This window comes from Electrophorus electricus, chromosome 18, assembly GCF_041902795.1.
Source record: "Electrophorus electricus isolate QZ-2024a chromosome 18, ASM4190279v1, whole genome shotgun sequence".
Taxonomy (NCBI): domain Eukaryota; kingdom Metazoa; phylum Chordata; class Actinopteri; order Gymnotiformes; family Gymnotidae; genus Electrophorus; species Electrophorus electricus.
In genome coordinates, this window is record NC_137514.1 from 5,235,001 (window position 1) to 5,252,367 (window position 17,367).

General features: G+C 44.5%; 3 protein-coding genes and 1 long non-coding RNA gene across 7 annotated transcripts in view; 2 read left to right on the forward strand and 2 right to left on the reverse strand.

The window, feature by feature from the left end:
• avpi1 (arginine vasopressin induced 1) overlaps positions 1-126 on the forward strand; it is a 9,129-nt gene extending 9,003 nt beyond the window's left edge. Inside the window, exon 3 of the mRNA XM_035534692.2 lies at positions 1-126. This exon is cut by the window's left edge and continues 1,523 nt beyond it. The gene's annotated coding sequence lies outside the window, so the exon portion shown is untranslated.
• An 8-nt stretch (positions 127-134) lies between these two features.
• Positions 135-11,729, reverse strand: pi4k2a (phosphatidylinositol 4-kinase type 2 alpha). The gene is made up of 9 exons (XM_027031608.3): positions 11,260-11,729; positions 5,282-5,482; positions 4,471-4,602; positions 4,049-4,202; positions 3,716-3,768; positions 3,505-3,604; positions 2,096-2,229; positions 1,437-1,496; positions 135-1,221 (listed from the first exon to the last, which is right to left on the reverse strand). The coding sequence occupies exons 1-9, from the start codon at positions 11,596-11,598 to the stop codon at positions 1,060-1,062; spliced, it is 1,335 nt and encodes a 444-aa protein (XP_026887409.2). The 5' UTR covers positions 11,599-11,729; the 3' UTR covers positions 135-1,059.
• Positions 11,730-12,218: 489 nt separating this feature from the next.
• Positions 12,219-17,091, forward strand: cdc25d (cell division cycle 25 homolog d). 4 transcript variants are annotated; one of them, XM_035534690.2, is made up of 13 exons: positions 12,219-12,438; positions 13,112-13,232; positions 13,416-13,486; positions 13,732-13,750; positions 13,834-13,870; positions 13,965-14,024; positions 14,484-14,621; positions 14,892-14,996; positions 15,263-15,325; positions 15,835-15,933; positions 16,040-16,230; positions 16,470-16,587; positions 16,828-17,091. In XM_035534690.2, exons 2-13 carry the CDS (start codon positions 13,123-13,125, stop codon positions 16,963-16,965), a joined length of 1,149 nt encoding a protein of 382 aa, XP_035390583.2. In that variant the 5' UTR covers positions 12,219-12,438; positions 13,112-13,122; the 3' UTR covers positions 16,966-17,091. The 4 variants fall into 4 exon arrangements, with proteins under 4 accessions (XP_035390583.2, XP_026887408.3, XP_081557223.1 ...); XM_027031607.3 differs by having other exon boundaries at positions 12,220-12,438; positions 13,416-13,492; XM_081701097.1 differs by lacking the exon at positions 13,965-14,024 and having other exon boundaries at positions 12,220-12,438.
• Positions 14,602-15,938, reverse strand: LOC145652021 (uncharacterized). Its single transcript, XR_014118179.1, has 3 exons — positions 15,786-15,938; positions 14,868-15,071; positions 14,602-14,739 (listed from the first exon to the last, which is right to left on the reverse strand). It is a non-coding gene; the product is annotated as an uncharacterized LOC145652021 (long non-coding RNA).
• Positions 17,092-17,367: the final 276 nt, after the last annotated feature.

Sequence of the window (17,367 nt, forward strand, 5' to 3'; positions counted from 1 at the left end):
TGCCTTAGAATACCAGTTGATGTTTCTTTTGTGAGAAAAGGGTGTTTCTACATGTACATGAAACACATGATTTGTCTTGTGTTGTAACTGCCAAAGTTTCTGATTAAAGAATTAGTGAAAAACAAAGGCATCTGTTTGAATTGAATATGTTGCTATTATAGCTTTTTATCTGTAAATACATTACATAGAAATTACAGAGTGCATTGCCACAAGACATGTTAGTCAGTTTTGTTGACACCTGTAAATACATTGTTTAAAAAAAAAAAAAAAAAATTAATTTCCAAAAATAAACAATGACAAAACAGATGTTCCAACGCAGCAAGGTGGGTAATGACTGGATTAAAATTCCCATCACATCCCATTCCAGTGTTTCTGCACATGCTCAGTGTAGTTTAGCAACTGACTCTGAACCGAGACAGCAGTTAAATGTGCATTCAATAAATGGGGGGGGAGGGGTGACAAAATAAAACAAAAACATGAGACTGAGAATTCATAGGACAAGTGAACAGAGGAGGGGGAAGGAGGAGCCCAGTTTTAATGGCCAGAGAGAGAGAGAGTGCAAGAGGGGCCCTGCAGATGCCCGTGACCGTGAGCCGGCCACTCCTGCAGTCGCAGCCTTAGTGTATCTGAACAGAGACAGATGGGACAAATCACAGACATGCAGTGGTTTACCTCTGGAGACTTGCACTTCCTACTCAGCGCACCTAGAGGGCGACGCAGTGCCTGGGGAGGAGCAAGCAGTGCTGCATGGAAATCGCATGCATGTCCATCACAGGTCTGAGTACAGTAGAGCGACTCTCTAAACAGGTCGCTGCTGTGTGCGTGTGCAAATGGCAGTTCATAGAACCTTTATCAAGGGGTTAGTCCTTGAAGAGGAGGAATCACTTGATTCAGAAGAAAAGAAGCTAAAACAAAAACATTTCCTCTGCCCAACTGTCTGTTCAGATGCAATCACCCATCTTCCGTGGCCTCTCCATTATTCCAGTGCGCTTTCTCCTGGAACACTTTCCTTCCGGTCCAGTGGGCCACTGTGAGCAGAAGACAGAGGCCCCACCCACTTCACCACCTGGTGAAGAACGGTCGCCGGCTCTGGAAACTCTGCGTATAGGACTCGGTGTTGGCGCGCTGGGGGGCTCGTGCTGACTCCACAGCAACTGGGGGCATCTGAACCAGCTGCAGGGGTGTCTTGTTTTCCTTTAGTGCCTGGACCAAGTTCAGGATCTGGAGACACGCACAGGGAGAGATGAAAGCTGGCCAGATTAGAGCGGAAACTGTAATATTTTTCAGAGGGCATCTTTAAGAAACAGCTTGATATGAAAAGCCAGTCGGGATGGTTCAGAACTGGTTCTGGAGGCATTGCCCAGTGTTAACCAAGCAGTACACACGCAATAATGGGTTATTATGTGAGAGAGAATGACTGTGTATAAGGGACTGACCTGCCCCCTCATTACTGAGATTTGCTTCTGGAACTGCCCTCTGTCAAAACCTGGATCTTTCTGCAACACAAACACAGAGACTTCCAGGGTGTGTTCTTCTGCAAAAATGGCACGTCTCCATTTCTCTGCACAGCTACACCACAGAGACGTTCTATGCGAGGTGACCAATCACTGATTCAATCACTGATTCAATGTGAATGAGAAAGCTCGTGTCACTCAACCTGGCAGCTACATCACGGCAAGTCCCGCCTTCAATAAATACAACCAATCGCTTTATCGGTAAAGCAGTGATTGTGAAAAAGCTAGGCCTATCATATTCCAGGTTGGGTGTTGTCAAATCTTTGGTCTCTCTCAGTGTGGTGATATGCGCATGCGGAAACGCCGGTACAACCTGAAAAATCTATTTTGTGTCAGAGTTGAAATATGCATTTGAATATTCCTTCTACCAGTTTCGAGTATACAGGTCTCTCCCCATTCGGAGATACAGGCGCCTGGTCTTGTATGATGGCACCGAGCAGACCGACTTGCCTACAAGGACCACACAAAGGACGAACAGCAGCGGCTCTCTTTTCTGGTTAGTAACCGGACTGTCGTTGCTACAGAGGCACTGGAGCCTGCTAGCCCGGCGCTGCACGAGCGGAGCGTGTGCCGCCTCCTACCTTAAAGAGCTCGTAGAGGTCCTCCTCCAGGTCCTTGACGAAGTTGGGGTCCGCCAGTTTGGGCAGCACCAGCTCCCGGATCTCCTGGGAGAACGGCACCTTGGCCTGTGCCAGCCACGCCCAGTAGAACGGATCTACCGGGGGGGGGGGCGAGAACATGTAGCAAGTCCAGTGAAAGATTTACAGTTACAGTCAGCAACGATGCTTAAAGAATTAAAGTCACGCTAAAAATAACTTGGTGAGTAAAGGTTTACAAGAAAGGTTTACAAGTGCCGATCAAGCCCAACTATCAACAACAATTAACAAAAGAAAACAGATTCAAAGATTAAGAGTCCAGTCATTATTATAAAAATGACAAATTCTAAAAATAATTCTAAAAATGGAGGTTTATTTAGTCGTTTTGAACATGTAATGGAATGGACTCTCCATTGACTATCACAGCCCTAAACCTGGCATTACACAGTGATGCTCTCATGAAACTAACTGCATGTTATGAGTTACATGCAAGAGCACTCCAAGCAACTAGAAAGTTAAACGAAGCACCTCAAAACCAGCCAAACTTTCACGTGTACATTTGATTACTCCACTAGCCATGTTAGCGTCTCTTCATTTCTATACACTGCGTCACTCTCCTCATACAAAGCCATCCACAAGGTGTTCTTTATGTCTGCTGCATTCATGCTGTGAGTCTGCAGGGTTCCAGCTGTCAATGCTGCTCTTGGTCCTGTCTGCTTTGTTCTTTGAGTGTTCTGCCTTGTGTTCGTGTGTCTTGGCGCCTTCTACACTGGAAGCTAGAGGCCTTCCAAGTTCAGTGATGAGTAGGAGTACGGCTCCCCTCCAGGAGGAACCACGGGCGTACGGCTCCCCACCAGGAGGAACCTTCACGCTTTGTAAAAGCATCTGCTCTGTGAAAAATTGGCGGACAATATTGAGATCATATATGATACCGTACTTAAAGTCAAAGCACCTGATCCGCATTCAGAAGCAGCATTATGGGTGTTTACCTCTGGCTCACTTTCAGGCCTGGGTGGACAGGCAAACTCAAGAGTTCTCAAAGTGGTCGAGATTGCACTCGGGGACTGTACAGCGCCTAGCAGAGGGCAGGAGCTGATCTCATAGTGACGGACATGTCTAGGGTCCAACACTAGCCTTCAGTCTGGAGTGTAGGGTACTGTACTGCTATACTACTGTACTGGGGTGAAGTCTGGCATGTAGGGTACAGTGCTTCCTGAGTCCTGTAATGCTCACAGATTGGCTGCTTCATGAAACTTGTTTTATGGAGGAAAGTTTGGTCGAGTTGCAGAATGCTGTACATTATGTTTTCACTGTGTAAAGCCAGCCCAAGGGTGTCTGCGATTGGTTGCTGGCACATGAGGCATGTGTAAGGTTAAAGGTGGTGATTGGCTTACAGGCTCTCCAGGAGTCTGGGTGCTTGAGCGGGAAGGCCAGGCCATTATCAATGGCTGCTAGTTTAATAATGGGATCCTTGACCATTACCCAGTCAGCATCCTAACATACACACAGACACACACACAGACACACTTTTATACTCACACAACTAGTATGTGGCAGCTTAAAATGATCATTTTAAAGAAATAAAAACCACAAAGTCAACCTTACCCTGTTGTCCATGGGACAGTCATATTTTACCAGCCAGTTGTCATTCCCTCGGTCTGTAGGGTCAGAGGTCATACAACTATTACACCATGCTTTTCATCATCCTCATAAAACAAGTAAGATGAGTAAATTTCCAGGCTGTTCAGGTTCAGATGAGAGCTAGCCAGTGTTTACGGGGTACTCGTTTGTCTTTGTAGTGCTCCGCAGACCATCAAAACAAAGCTGAGCCTGTCGCACTGTTCTGTGGTCTTCTAATGGCTTTCAGATTCTGGAATCTGTTCACTTCTTGGTTCGAGCACATGCAGTGGTGTAACCTGAGCAGCGGACGTGGTTTACCTGTGTTCCGGATGATGTAATCCAGCACCACCAGCCTCTCGAAGTGCAGCTGGAGCTGCCGGTTGGTGTTCTCCGGTAACGGCTCTGCCTCGAAGCGCCGCAGCCAGAAATCGGCATCCTTGTATCCGTCCACAAAAAGCTGGAAGGAGCCAACCTGGGGCAGGAGGTGCACATTGGCAAAAAAAGAGCCACGACTTCCCAATTATCATTCACGTTCTCCTACACCTAAAAGGCCTCGTCCAACATCTACAGGTCATGCTACATTGTATGAATGCAACAGCTTGAAAGAAAGCCACACAACTACAGATAAAACTATATAAAATATATTAAAATTATGTGGGACAATTAAAATTAATTAATTTAAAAAAATTTTTTTAAGTCTTCCCGGTCACTAGGAGATGCTGTGGCCCCGAGGCGCTCACCTTTGGCGGTAGGCCGATTCTGTGAAAGCGCTGGCCGACCTTAGGAACTTTCTCTAGAGCAAGCCTCTTCCCTCGAGACTTCACCCTGTCTATGGCACTGTAGTTAAAGGTCTCACTCGCCAGGTACACCACCTAAGAGAGAGAGAGACACACACCCACCCACACCCACACACCCACACACACCCACCCACACACCCACCCACACACCCACCCACACACCCACCCACACACCCACCCACACACACACCCACACACCCACCCACACACACACCCACACACACACCCACACACACACCCACACACACACCCACACACACACCCACACACACACCCACACACACACCCACACACACACCCACACACCCACACACCCACACGTTTATCTGCTTGTTCTGGCAGTACATCATGTTATTGTGTGCAGGGTTGTGGTATTGTTTGGCTGTTGCTGAGTGACGCAAGCACGGTTTCACATGTGCGAGTACAAGGTGCGTATAAAGTACGAGTGCATGCTTTGAGCACGTGTGGTGGGGACGGTGTGTGTACCAGACACAGGCTACTGGCTTACGTATGAAGTCAACAGGAAATGAAAGTGCTGATCATGGTCGAGATTCAAACAGGCAAATCTGCTACGTACATATGCATGTGTGATGGAGAAAGAGGACGAGAAACAGATGAAGAGAGTACGTAGTCTCTGTCTCACCATAGTGAGATGCTGAGTGCTACGCAGACAGGAAAACGTGTGTGTGTGTGTGTGTGTGTGTGTGTGTGTGTGTGTGTGTGTGTGTGTGTGTGTGTGTGTGTGTGTGTGTACCTTGGTGCGTGGTACTATGTTGAGCTCTAGTTTCTGGTCCACTAGGCTGGCCCCTGCCTCAGACAGGTAGCCCTGGTTCAGCACCAGACAGTCTCGGCCAAAGCAGCAAGGACAGCAGAGTTTCTGCAGCCATTTGGTCCATTTGGGGTTCAGCTGTCCATACGGCTCCTCGTTTTTTGGCTTGAACACGCCGATGATCTTCTGCAGATAAGGGAGAACACAACTTCAGAGACCACCTGTTCACTCTCACAGCACTGAACAAACCTGACAACAAACTTAAAATTAAATCTAAAACCAGGCTGATTTGCAGATACCACATTTCTGGTAAGGAAGTTCACTTACACTTTGTGTTGCTGAAACATGACACACATTTTAATCACTGTAGTGCTCACAAACTATCAATAAAACCCATTAACACAAAACAGATTCACTATGTGATAACACTGCTGTACTAGTGTAGACATTTAGCACAGAATACCTCATCTAATACACTTAACGTAGTTACATAACAAAGGGGAGTTAGTGATGACCAGCTTACCTAGAAATAACCTGCATCTCCAGTGATCGGATCACGACTGGTCAGCGAGAAGCACAAGTGTAAACAGGGTAAGTGTAAATCCATTCAGAGCTGCACTGAGATCCAGTCACCAACTACATTCAGGGTGTCAGGGATGCACATGGCATTTATGCTGCAAACGCCAAATCAGCCAATACTGAAGGACCTCCCGAAACTCAAACACGGCATCATTCTGGGCCGTGGTTCAGACTGGGGCAGCTAGAATCCCACCAACTAGCTACCTTGCAAAACAAAGCATACACGTCTATGCCTTTGGGCCCCATGAGGCACAAGCTCACAAGGCCTATGAATCAATCCAGAACTTTATCACATCATGTTTAACATTAACAGTTCCCTGGTTCTCTGATATTACCAGGACTGGTAAAGGCTGAGACAAGTGTTTATAGAGAAACTGGATTTAGCATCATTATACCACATATGCTGGCTTGCCATAATTGTACAAGCCTGTAAAGCTTAATTTGAATGGACAGAGCATTAGTGTGTAACTGCTGTTGAAGAACATAAGATTAAATCTTTGTTTTTAGTGACATGCCAGTTGCATCGTCTTTTAATCCCCAAACCTACGAGGTATTTACACGTGTACATTTGTCCCTGTGTGGTGAAAGTTCATGAAAGTTTTCCAAATGTACTGTAATTTGATGAAAAGTCTTGAACGATTTATATAGCGCTTTATTACAACAGCTGTTGTCACAAAGCCGTTTTACAGGCGTCTGAGTCCAAGCCCCTGGTGAGCAAACCAAGGGCGCCAGCATCGGGGAAAATCTCCCTAGAGCAGGAGGAAGAAACCTTGAGAGGAACCAAGCGCGGCATCCTCCTCTGGCCGACAATAGTAACGTGTAACTACTTTTTCACATATTAACCATTTGTTATACGAAGAGTCAGTCACGTATTTTAAACAAATGATATTTCGAAAGCAATACAGTTTTTCCATGACATATTTGCAAATCTGCTTGGTACATTTATCACTTACTGGTACCCACATTGCAAATAATAAAAGCAGCATGACCTTTAAACAAAATGTAAAAAAATAAATAAATAAAAGCTTTTAAATGTTGGAAAGCAGAGTAACATTTCAGTCTCAGTTATATTGCGTTTTAGCCCAGTTTGGTGGGGCATTTAATTCCAGTTTCAGTGTTTGTCCAGTAGATGACTCCAAAGCTCCACTTATACCAACATTAATATGAAGCACTATTAATATGAAGAAATGCTATTATAATAGTATTTTTATAACCATTATAATGAATAACTGTTACTATGAAGCCTACATACTGGCCACATAGTCCAAATTTTGACAATTTGTAATGGCAAAGTTCTCAGCTCATAGATCTGAATCATGTCACTCATTACTTATCTGTAGTGTGCATAAAATATTAATATGAGTTTTAAGGATGACATGCCTTTGTGTGCTATAGTGCAGCCTAAAGGTCAATTTGGACCAAACTTTACAAACCTCAAATGTATGAAGAGATGGACATGGAGATGATCACTTACTTTATGAGCTATAGCAAGGTAGGTCATAGGACAAGGCGTGCAATGATTGATCAGTATATGTGATTACCATGGAGAGTAAAGTATTCTAACATTTTTTTGGATAATTATTTACCTAAAGAGTCAAATGATTCCTGCAATGCCAGTTCTGACACGATTGGGCCAAATTCCTAAGACTAGTTTGAAAAATGTGAAAAGTTTTTAACAATGCAAGAATGCAAATTTTTAACAATGCAAGAATGCAAAAAACCTGTGCATTCCTAAGACCATTGCAAAGAACCATATGGGGGTCAATTGTATGTTCATAAGTGAAAATATGCAGGGGTTATGTCCCACTGGACCTTTTTTGTTTGGTTGAAGCCAAGGAATGCACTGGAAGTGGAATTTGTTCTCTACACCCCATGATGTGGGGGAAAATCTAAAAAACATAAAAGGCTGTGCTATATTGCCACCATCAGGCCAATGAAGGTCTCTCTCACACCTGCTGCTCCTTGTTGCCAAGTTTGGTCTTTCGGGGCCTTACAGTCTTTGCCGTCAATTCTGCCGTTAACCTAACTTGTGCTTGTGAAATCACCCGAACACAGACAGGACAACATGAAAGAGTAATGATTTTATCACTGATGTTTATGTACGTTTAATTTGCATACATTACAAATGAGATGGCTGTATTGAATTGCAACTCATTTAAATGTTATTTTAACTGCTGATCTTCGAGAATGATGTAATCCATATTAAGATACTCTGCATGCTGATGGTGGAGGGCCAAAGCCTGATTAATAAATCCCACCATCTCTGTGAGCCAGCGGCGGGTATTAAACGCACAACAGCGTAAACAAGAGCTACAGGGATAGCCATGTGCGACTTGTCTACCGTGTAATTCAGTGGAAACCATGGAAACGAACCAGGCTGAAGTCCCCTAGCACTGTTTACACTCGCAGCCGTGTCCATGAGACCGCAGGGGTTAAAAGGTTGGGTATCAGTGTGAATGGGGGCTTTAAGGCCACACGAATCCATTAGCCTTCATTTGTTATTGGACCCAAGATGAACAGGCGCAGGCCAAAGGACGACAAAACAAAACCGACACACTAGCCTCCACATGTATTAGCTGAGCTCTCGAACTGATTTTCCTGAAAAACACGCCATACAGTTACGGAACTGGGAAGTGAAACAACGTGACATCGAGAAAAGGTTTTACCACTTGTGGTGAACTCTGAGTGCAAATCCGTAGCAAATCCACTTACACATCAAGAGTCTTTGTATGACAGAGCAGGACTGATAAACTCTTAGCTACTGTCCAAAGAGTGCAGCATGTACTGCTGCTATGTGTAAACAGACTTTGATTGGTCAAAGCAGTACGACCCTTGGTTTCAAGAACTCTACGCTCTAGATAAGATTAAAATGACTTGTTTGATATTACATTCAGTACTGACTCAATAATGATTTAAGTCCTATGATATCAGAGACCATGCGCAGCCTCAACACCCTGAGCAGAAACTGCTGGCGGGCTCCGTTGCCAAAGTGTAAAGGTCTAGCCAGGGTTTAGGCCCACAGATCAAGTGATATGATTTCTCAGGAATTTTAGACCTCTCTGATTTCAGGGTGAGTCAATAATGAAGAGAGAGGGGAAGATGGGGGAAACCAAACTAGATGCCAGATTTCTGCAACTTTCCAATATTTTCTAACTCTTGGGGGATATTTTCCAGAACCAGATTATCAGATGCTTAACGGCTACATTTGAAGCAAGATTCTTTAACGTTTAGGTCGTTCTCCGCATCGCAGCAATGAATGCCTCCAGTTCTGTGTGGGGTGGATGGGGGAGACGGCACATTTCTGCAGTAGTGTCCACTGTGAAATACAGCACAGAGCTGCCAAGAGTCTCTCCATCTCTCCGTCCATCTGTGAGCGTGTTGCTCCGCCCATCTGATGCACGCATTGTGATCTGGAGGTGTTTGTTCAGTTTCTTACAGTTTCTCTATTGCCAAACTCAGGAATGTACACACACACACACATTCTGCTTTTCAGACCCAGACATCAGCTTCACTTGATATTTAACTAGGCAGCACATGACCAAGCAGTGGCATGCATCATGCATCGCCCCCCACGCCCGCTCCGGGCTCAGGGAAAGGACAGGAAACAGGGCAGTGTGAGAGAAGGGGATTAGCTAACTTTGCCTAAATTGTACCAGTCCAGATCCTATGACTGAGAAACACACACACACATACACACACACACACACACACACACACACACACACACACACACACACACACACACACACACACACACACACACACACACACACACACACACACACGGAGCTCCCTGCCACAAAAAAAGCTGCCACAAAACAGCATATCCTGTGCCATAACAGCACATAACAAAAATAGGTTTTAAAGTAAAGACCTGACTAAGATTAAAATAAGAGAAGCACCATAATTCAAATTACCCCAAAAAGATGATAAAGTTGTGAAAAGGTGTTCAATTAGAGATCACTCTCACAGACAGCCAAAAAAACACTGCGATTCCACATTCTAGACTTAAGGCTCGAGTTCTAGAACCCAACACAGCCGCCTGGGGCTCCGGGGCCTGAGTTCTAGAACCCAACACAGCCGCCTGGGGCTCCGGGGCCTGAGTTCTAGAACCCAACACAGCCGCCTGGGGCTCCGGGGCCTGAGTTCTAGAACCCAACACAGCCGCCTGGGGCTCCGGGGCCTGAGTTCTAGAACCCAACACAGCCGCCTGGGGCTCCGGGGCCTGAGTTCTAGAACCCAACACAGCCGCCTGGGGCTCCGGGGCCTGAGTTCTAGAACCCAACACAGCCGCCTGGCTCCAGCGCCTGTATAAAATTGATTCTAGAACAGGAGAGTGGAAGGGAGAAGTGAAAACGTCCACTAGCCACTAGTCCGGGTCAATAATGGCTAATGTTACACTTAGGATAGTGAGTGGTGAAATAGAATGCAGGATTAGTTGGTTGTTTGCCATGTACAAGGCCACAGCTGACTGAGTGACATCTCAATCAGCCATGAAAAAGTCATGCAACAAATTTTTCAGACCACACAGGGGTAAACTCAGCTGATCCCCCACATTTTGGACAACCAGTGCTGCATTCAGGCAAGATGTCTGAACTATGACCATGGAACTGCTACACATGACAGAGTTTAAGGCCTTCAACACGGTCAGAAAACATGACCTGCTCTGATCTGATCTGATCTAGAGCTACAATAAGTCCAGAACAAAAGCTCTGCATAACCTCACGGTAAGGAGAAGCGAGTAATAATAGTTATTTAACGATAAACTTCCCCTCCAATAGTGAAACGTGTGGTAACGTACGGAAAAAACCCCAAGATCACTATTAAACTTCACCAACATTTATCAAGCATAGCGGTCAGATGAAGTTTAAAACAATAGTTTTACTAAGCTCCCCGTGACTTAAATGCGTCATTGGGAGTATAGTTTTGCTGTCCGAAACACGCCTAAGCGTCCAGACCACCGGAGGGTGGGAGGTGGCCAGGCATCGGTTTATTGAGGAGTCCGCCGGGGTTGTCTGAAGGCAGGTAAGCAGCAGTGTAGCTGCAATGACACAGCGGTTCGGTGTGGCGCTGCACCAAACAGAAGTCGAAAATAAACTTAAAGAAGGCAAAGTGGTAAACACAGCGTCCGTGGTTTTCTACAACAACGCAACATACATTAAAGTGTAAAGGGGAGTTTTAAAATCTATATATTGTAATATATTTATGTTGGCGGAGGTACATGCGAGGCCTGGACTTTACATCACTACGGGCTAGATGGGTGGTATACTGCAACGCAGTAACTTAAACGATAACAAATGCGACCTCGACTAAAGACAAACGGCCCGCAGAAGGGGTCGTTGATCCGGACGGGTTTGAACATGGACATTACACGTCTGTCTTACCCCCTGAGAGTCTTTAACGAAGTAGCTCCCGCTGGAGCCCTGATATATTCTTTCCGGGTAGATGCCCTCCTCGATGGCTCGCTCCGCTTTACGAATGATTTCTCGGAACTCGGGATCCTCGGGGAACTCGTTGCGGTGCGGGTCCCTGGGAGAGCCGCCTCGGTCTCGGTCAAGCAGGGGCTGTCGCTCGCGGCTCCGTCCCGGGCTCCCCGCCGGGATGCGAACGACGGTACCCGGCGTTCCGCCAAATCCGCTCCGGGGACTGGTTGGCTCGGTGGGACAGTAGTTAAACTCGTTGGAGTCGCGGAGAGGGGAAACCAACGGGCTCGTCTCGTCCATGGCAGAGAAGGGAGAGAGGCGGAGGGGACGGGAGAGACACGGCACAAGGCTCCGGTTGTTGCTCTAATTAAGTGATGGTGCTTCGTAAAGTAGACACTCAACAAACAAGTCACCTGACAATAAGCTTCCGGAAAAGGCGGGGCTAACGAACGATTGACATGCTGCTAAGCCAAAGGGTGCATGATTACAACCAGCTGATTCGGGAAGTGCCGCGCCATTGGCGTCCATTATGCATCCACAACAAACACGTGACAAAACATCATATTAGCCTTTGCTATGAATGATGTTTTGTTCAGATTTATATATAGATATATATATATATATATATATCTATATATACATATATATATATATATATATATATATATATATATATATATATATATATATATATATATATATATATATATACATACATACAGACAAATCGAGATATATATATATACATATATATACAGACAAATCGATTTATATATATATATATATATATATATATATATATATATAATACACACACACACACACACACACACAGAGCTTGTGGTATTAGCAACACCAATCACAAGACATCATTGGTAATAACTTCCTTAACTCCTCCGAAAGCATCTTTCCATACCAACAAAGACGTGTCACAAGGCATGTATTTGTCGGAGCGGATGCCATGGGACCCGACGCGGTGGTTTGGTTGGTGACAGAGCTGACAGCAGCCCCCGGGAGCGGAGACGCGCAGTAGGGAGCACAAGCTCGCTTGTTGTAGCAACGGTTGCTAAGGGGAGGGAGTTAAAGGTCCCTCATATGGACGCGTGCTTCACCTTGACAGGATTCATCATCTGTTCTCAGGTAGGAGTAGATCGACCCTAATCGGTTAACATTTTATTTGATTATTTTTGTTGTTCGAGTTTTTTCTCTCTCTCTCTCTCTCTCTCAGAGTTGATGCATGCATATTTACCTTTCTCGACAAATGAATTAATGCATATGGTTATTTTATGAATGCTTATCTTTACGTTTTATTATGAACTTGCAGAAATTCTGGTAGGCTAGTCTGTGTAATAGGCTACATGATTATGGTACCGCAACGTCTGTCAGTCTGCAGTGTGATTTGGTACAATAGCTCATTTAGCGAACGAAACTCAAACTGTGTCACATTTAGTCTTCTTTTGTGTGAGTAGCACGATAACGATGGAAATCCCGTCTATGTAGCCTTTATGGTTCTTAACAAACCATTTGCGCTTCTAATTCAGAAGGACAGCTTGTAGCGTATAGACTACTATTTTACTACCTTGGTCTAATATTTCCTGGTTAATGATTCATAGGTTTATAATATTTCATGGTTAATGAATCATTAACCATGAAATATTAGACCAAGGTAGTAAAATCTTTGTACTGAATAGTTAGACCACTACCAAAATGGCCCTGCGCCGTAAGTACCATTCAGTATTATGTAGCTGGTTGTGCGCCAGCAGAGATGTATCGTACATGGTGTTTATTTGTTTCATCTACCTCGTATGAACAGAATTTGCATGAATGGAGAGGTCATATCGGAACGAAGCTACGTGGAGTTTATCGCCAAACTCCGACTGCTCGCCTGTCTCTGAGCTTTCCAGCTGCCTGTGGAGACTTCTGCGACAAGACAGGCATGTGAAGCGTTGACTCTAGTCAGAATATATATTGGAAAGAAGTCCCCACTCGTAATGCACATCGCAAACTGCGAATCGTATATTAGGGTACTTTAAAGTAGATGCGTAATACATTTTATGTTTTAAATAAATGTTAGTGAATGACGAGATCACTGGACGTTTTAACCTTTATGAAAATAGTTCGACCCCCAAAAGACGTCTTGCGCTGACTCCGGAGAGAGGCCATCCCCCAGAGCACGAGACGCCAACAGGTCCAGGCAAGACCTCAGAGAGATTATTAAACTCATATTATTACTCACACACACACACACACACACACACACACACACACACACACACACACACACACACACACACACACACACACACACACACACACTACTGTGACCTACCTATTATTTTTGCATATTTTCCTCAACATAATAATCCTACATAACAGTAGTTCAGTCATTTAAAAAAAAAAAAAAACATGTGATATGTTTTCTTGTATTTGCAGTAAACAGGTGGAATCAAAGGTAAGTGTTTCTACACTTTACCTGTAAGGTTCTTCTGTATCTAACAACATTGACACACCATATAATTGATATTTCTCTCTCAGCAAAATCTCATCACCTGCATCGTCCTCCCCGAAAATGGTAGGATATGTCTTTAACATCCTGATCTCAAAACTCAGCGTTTTACATTTTTCTGACGACTGTATGGATAATCTCCATGGCCGTCTGTCGGCAGTGTCACAGACCAGGAGACGCAGAAGAATCTCTGGATGACAAGGAAAATTTAAGTGCACGGGTCAGCACTTGTATCTAATCCGACTGTGCAAAGTAACCACAATGTTCATCCTGCTGTAGTTTTCAGGAAACAAACATCTTGTCCAGAAGGTTAAACCATGATGTCTCTGGTGGCATAGAAAGGAAACACAGCAGATCTTAGAAGTGTGAAAAGAGAAAGAGCTTTCACAGGGAGTCTGTGATTGATAAGGTGGGAGGATATACGTGATAAGGCAACTCCTGCGTGTAGGGTCGTTCTGCAACATCACTGTCACACCCCCTTAATGTGTTCCTCAGGATGTATACAACAACCGTTATTGGTAATCGTTTCCTTTTGTCAAAAGTGCAATGACACGTAAGAGTGTTTTTGTGCTAATGTTTGGCATTAAAAAGGTTTTTATTACATCTTAAAGGTTATTCATAGGAGATGTAGGTTTGGATCATCTGGAACTCTGGGTAATGTAGTATTTCTGTGTCACAGAAACGCGTGCGGGTGAGGCTGTTCAGCAAATCCAGTCCTGACGATGAGGATGAGGCTGTCAGTAGCAGTAAGAGACATCATGGCTCTCCAGAAGAGGGTGCCAGTTACCATGGTGATCTGGAGACACTTGATACAGCGGTACAGTAATGCGTCAAAGTAAAAAAAAACAACACAAAAAAAAACTATGAAGCTTCACAAACCAGACTTCCTTTTCAGTCTCAGTTTTTCTGTGCATCTAGCTGACCTCCACAACCTGCTGTAATAAAAGAACACACCAGTGAAAAGGTTTGTGTTTAACGAAACAAGTATGAACCGAACCATATGGACATGCAGGACAGCAGAGACAGATGTGAAGCACCCTTCAGTGCAGACTTCAGACCTCACCTCTTGTTCCCGCTTGCTTTCCAGACATTGATGCTATTCCGGAGACTGCGGTCCAGAGGAAGGTCTCTGTACACGCCCATCCCTGACATTGCCGTCATGGACCAGCATCTCATCGGAGACTTCAGTAAGGTAGGACGCAGTACCCATACGGCCCAGCAGTAGGCGCTCCCTCTGTTTGTGCTTTCAACTTCGCGGTTCAAGACTCTTAGAAAGAAGACAATCAGAAGTAATTCCAAGCAATATGTTGTGATATTATTATGATGTTAATATGTGTTAATATGCATTTCAATAAAACAGTAAAGGTAATGTAATTCTGTGTTATAGTAGAGTTACATGGGTTGGCTGTCAGTGAACAGCATATAATGCTCAACAGATGATCTGTTGCGTCTCTCTAGCAACATGTGCTTCCTGTTGAGAGGGTGGAACACCGGGACCTTCACTGTGTTTCGTCTGAGACTGTAAGTATACTAGTGCATTTATTTATGTCTACACTGTCTAGACCAACTTTTATTGTGTGTTTATACTGTTTATTACAAAATAAATAAATAAGTACAATCAACTGTATATTACTTAAATTGTATATCGTATAGATAATATTTATTCTCCTTAATGTAATCTACTTTCCTTATAACTGAACCTTGTTGTGCTGTCTTTTGTAATTAATCTTTTGTACACACACACACACACACACACACACACACACACACACACACACACATAAAACCCAGTGCAATATAAATTCCATGTACATGTCAGTTGTGATTCTTAATAACATTAATTAAATTTAAAAAAAAAATCATTTATTGCCCAAACAGGCTCATGTTGAATACAGGGACGTAGTAATGTATGAAATAAGGAATCAGATGTTTTTTTAACTCCCATTAAATGTTTTTTTATTTTTTTTTAAGTTTTTCCTACCTCATCTTTCGTGCGGAATGAAAGGTGCATTTCCTATGTTGGCCTGTAGGTGGCAGCTCTGATCAGGGGTCAGTTCAGCGATGTAGTAGAAGACTTCCTGATAATAGACTGCCGTTATCCGTACGAATACAATGGGGGCCACATCAAGGTACTGAAAATTGCCAGTTCAGTACTTCATTAATGTACAGGTGCCTAATGATGTTCGTTCGTTTAGTACTTCAGTAATGTACAGGTACCTAACATCATTCATATAGGGAGCCGTGAATCTGTACACTGAGTCTCAGATCCAGCAGGCCTTCCTCCAGGCCTCAGCAGGGCAGGTACAGATTAATGAGGAGGCATCATCACCGTCATCTTCACCGTCATCTTCATCGTCATCATCACAATCACTGCGGAAACTGTTAGTGTTTCACTGCGAGTTTTCGTCTGAGAGAGGACCACGGCTGTGAGAAAAGACCCCCCCCCCCACACACACACTCACTCTGCATAAAGTCTCTCTCTCGCTCTCTCTCTCTCTCTCTCTCTCTCTCTCTCTCTCTCTCTCTCTCTCTCACACACACACACACACACACACACAAAACATTCAATTCTGATTAGGCTTTTACTTTTATTGTCTTATGGAACATCTGCGCAGTGGGCGCAGGGCTCAGTGTCTCAGTGTTGCTCTGTGTGTGTGTTCTGTAGTGCTCATTATCTGCGGGGGCTGGACCGTGCGCTGAACGCTCTGCTCTACCCTGTCCTGCTCTACCCTGAGGTGTACCTGCTACAGGGCGGATACAACAGCTTCTATACTCAGTGCCCGGTACTGCACACACTGTATACCGTAGCACCAACGTCATCACACACCTCATCTTTTTCTTTTTCTGTCACTCTGTTGTTCCATTTTTTCCGCTCCTCGTGGTTTGTCTCTTACTCTCACTCACACAGCGTTGCTCGTCACTGTCTCTCTCTCTCTCTGTTGCTCATTATTGCGTCCATCTCTCTCACGCCATTTCTGTGGCTCCACCTTCTCTCTCTCTCTCTCTCTCTCTCTCTCCATCAGGAGCTGTGTGTGCCTCGTGGCTACGTCCACATGCATCACGGGGAGTTCAGAGAGCAGCTTCGTCGATTCAGCAGGAAGAGGCATCCTCACCACCGCCGACGACCAATCAGGACGCAGCAGAGGACAGCACGCTTTTAACCTGGATAAAGAGCTGGCCTCCTTAGTCATCATATTACAAACTATTCTATAGGCTATGGGCTGTACAGCTGTTGTGCACTGTATCGCTGTTGACCCACCTCAGTAATAAAGCCAGACATTAATTTTCTTTGTCTTGTGTGTAACTCAATTAAAAATCTAGTACATATGTGTAAATGGGTAGTTGTTTCAATGTTTGTGTAGCCTGCGGCTATTTTTGAAACATATAAAAATGTGTATATATAAATGAGCTTATATTTAACCTAGAGATATCCGGTTCAAAAGCACTCAAGGGTTGTCCTTTTGGCATGCTATACCAAAAGAAAAGGCTCAGGCAGAATTAGTAGGCCTTGGTTTTAAATGACAGTCAAGGTCACGTCGCTGCGGGGGTGGTGAAACCTGCGC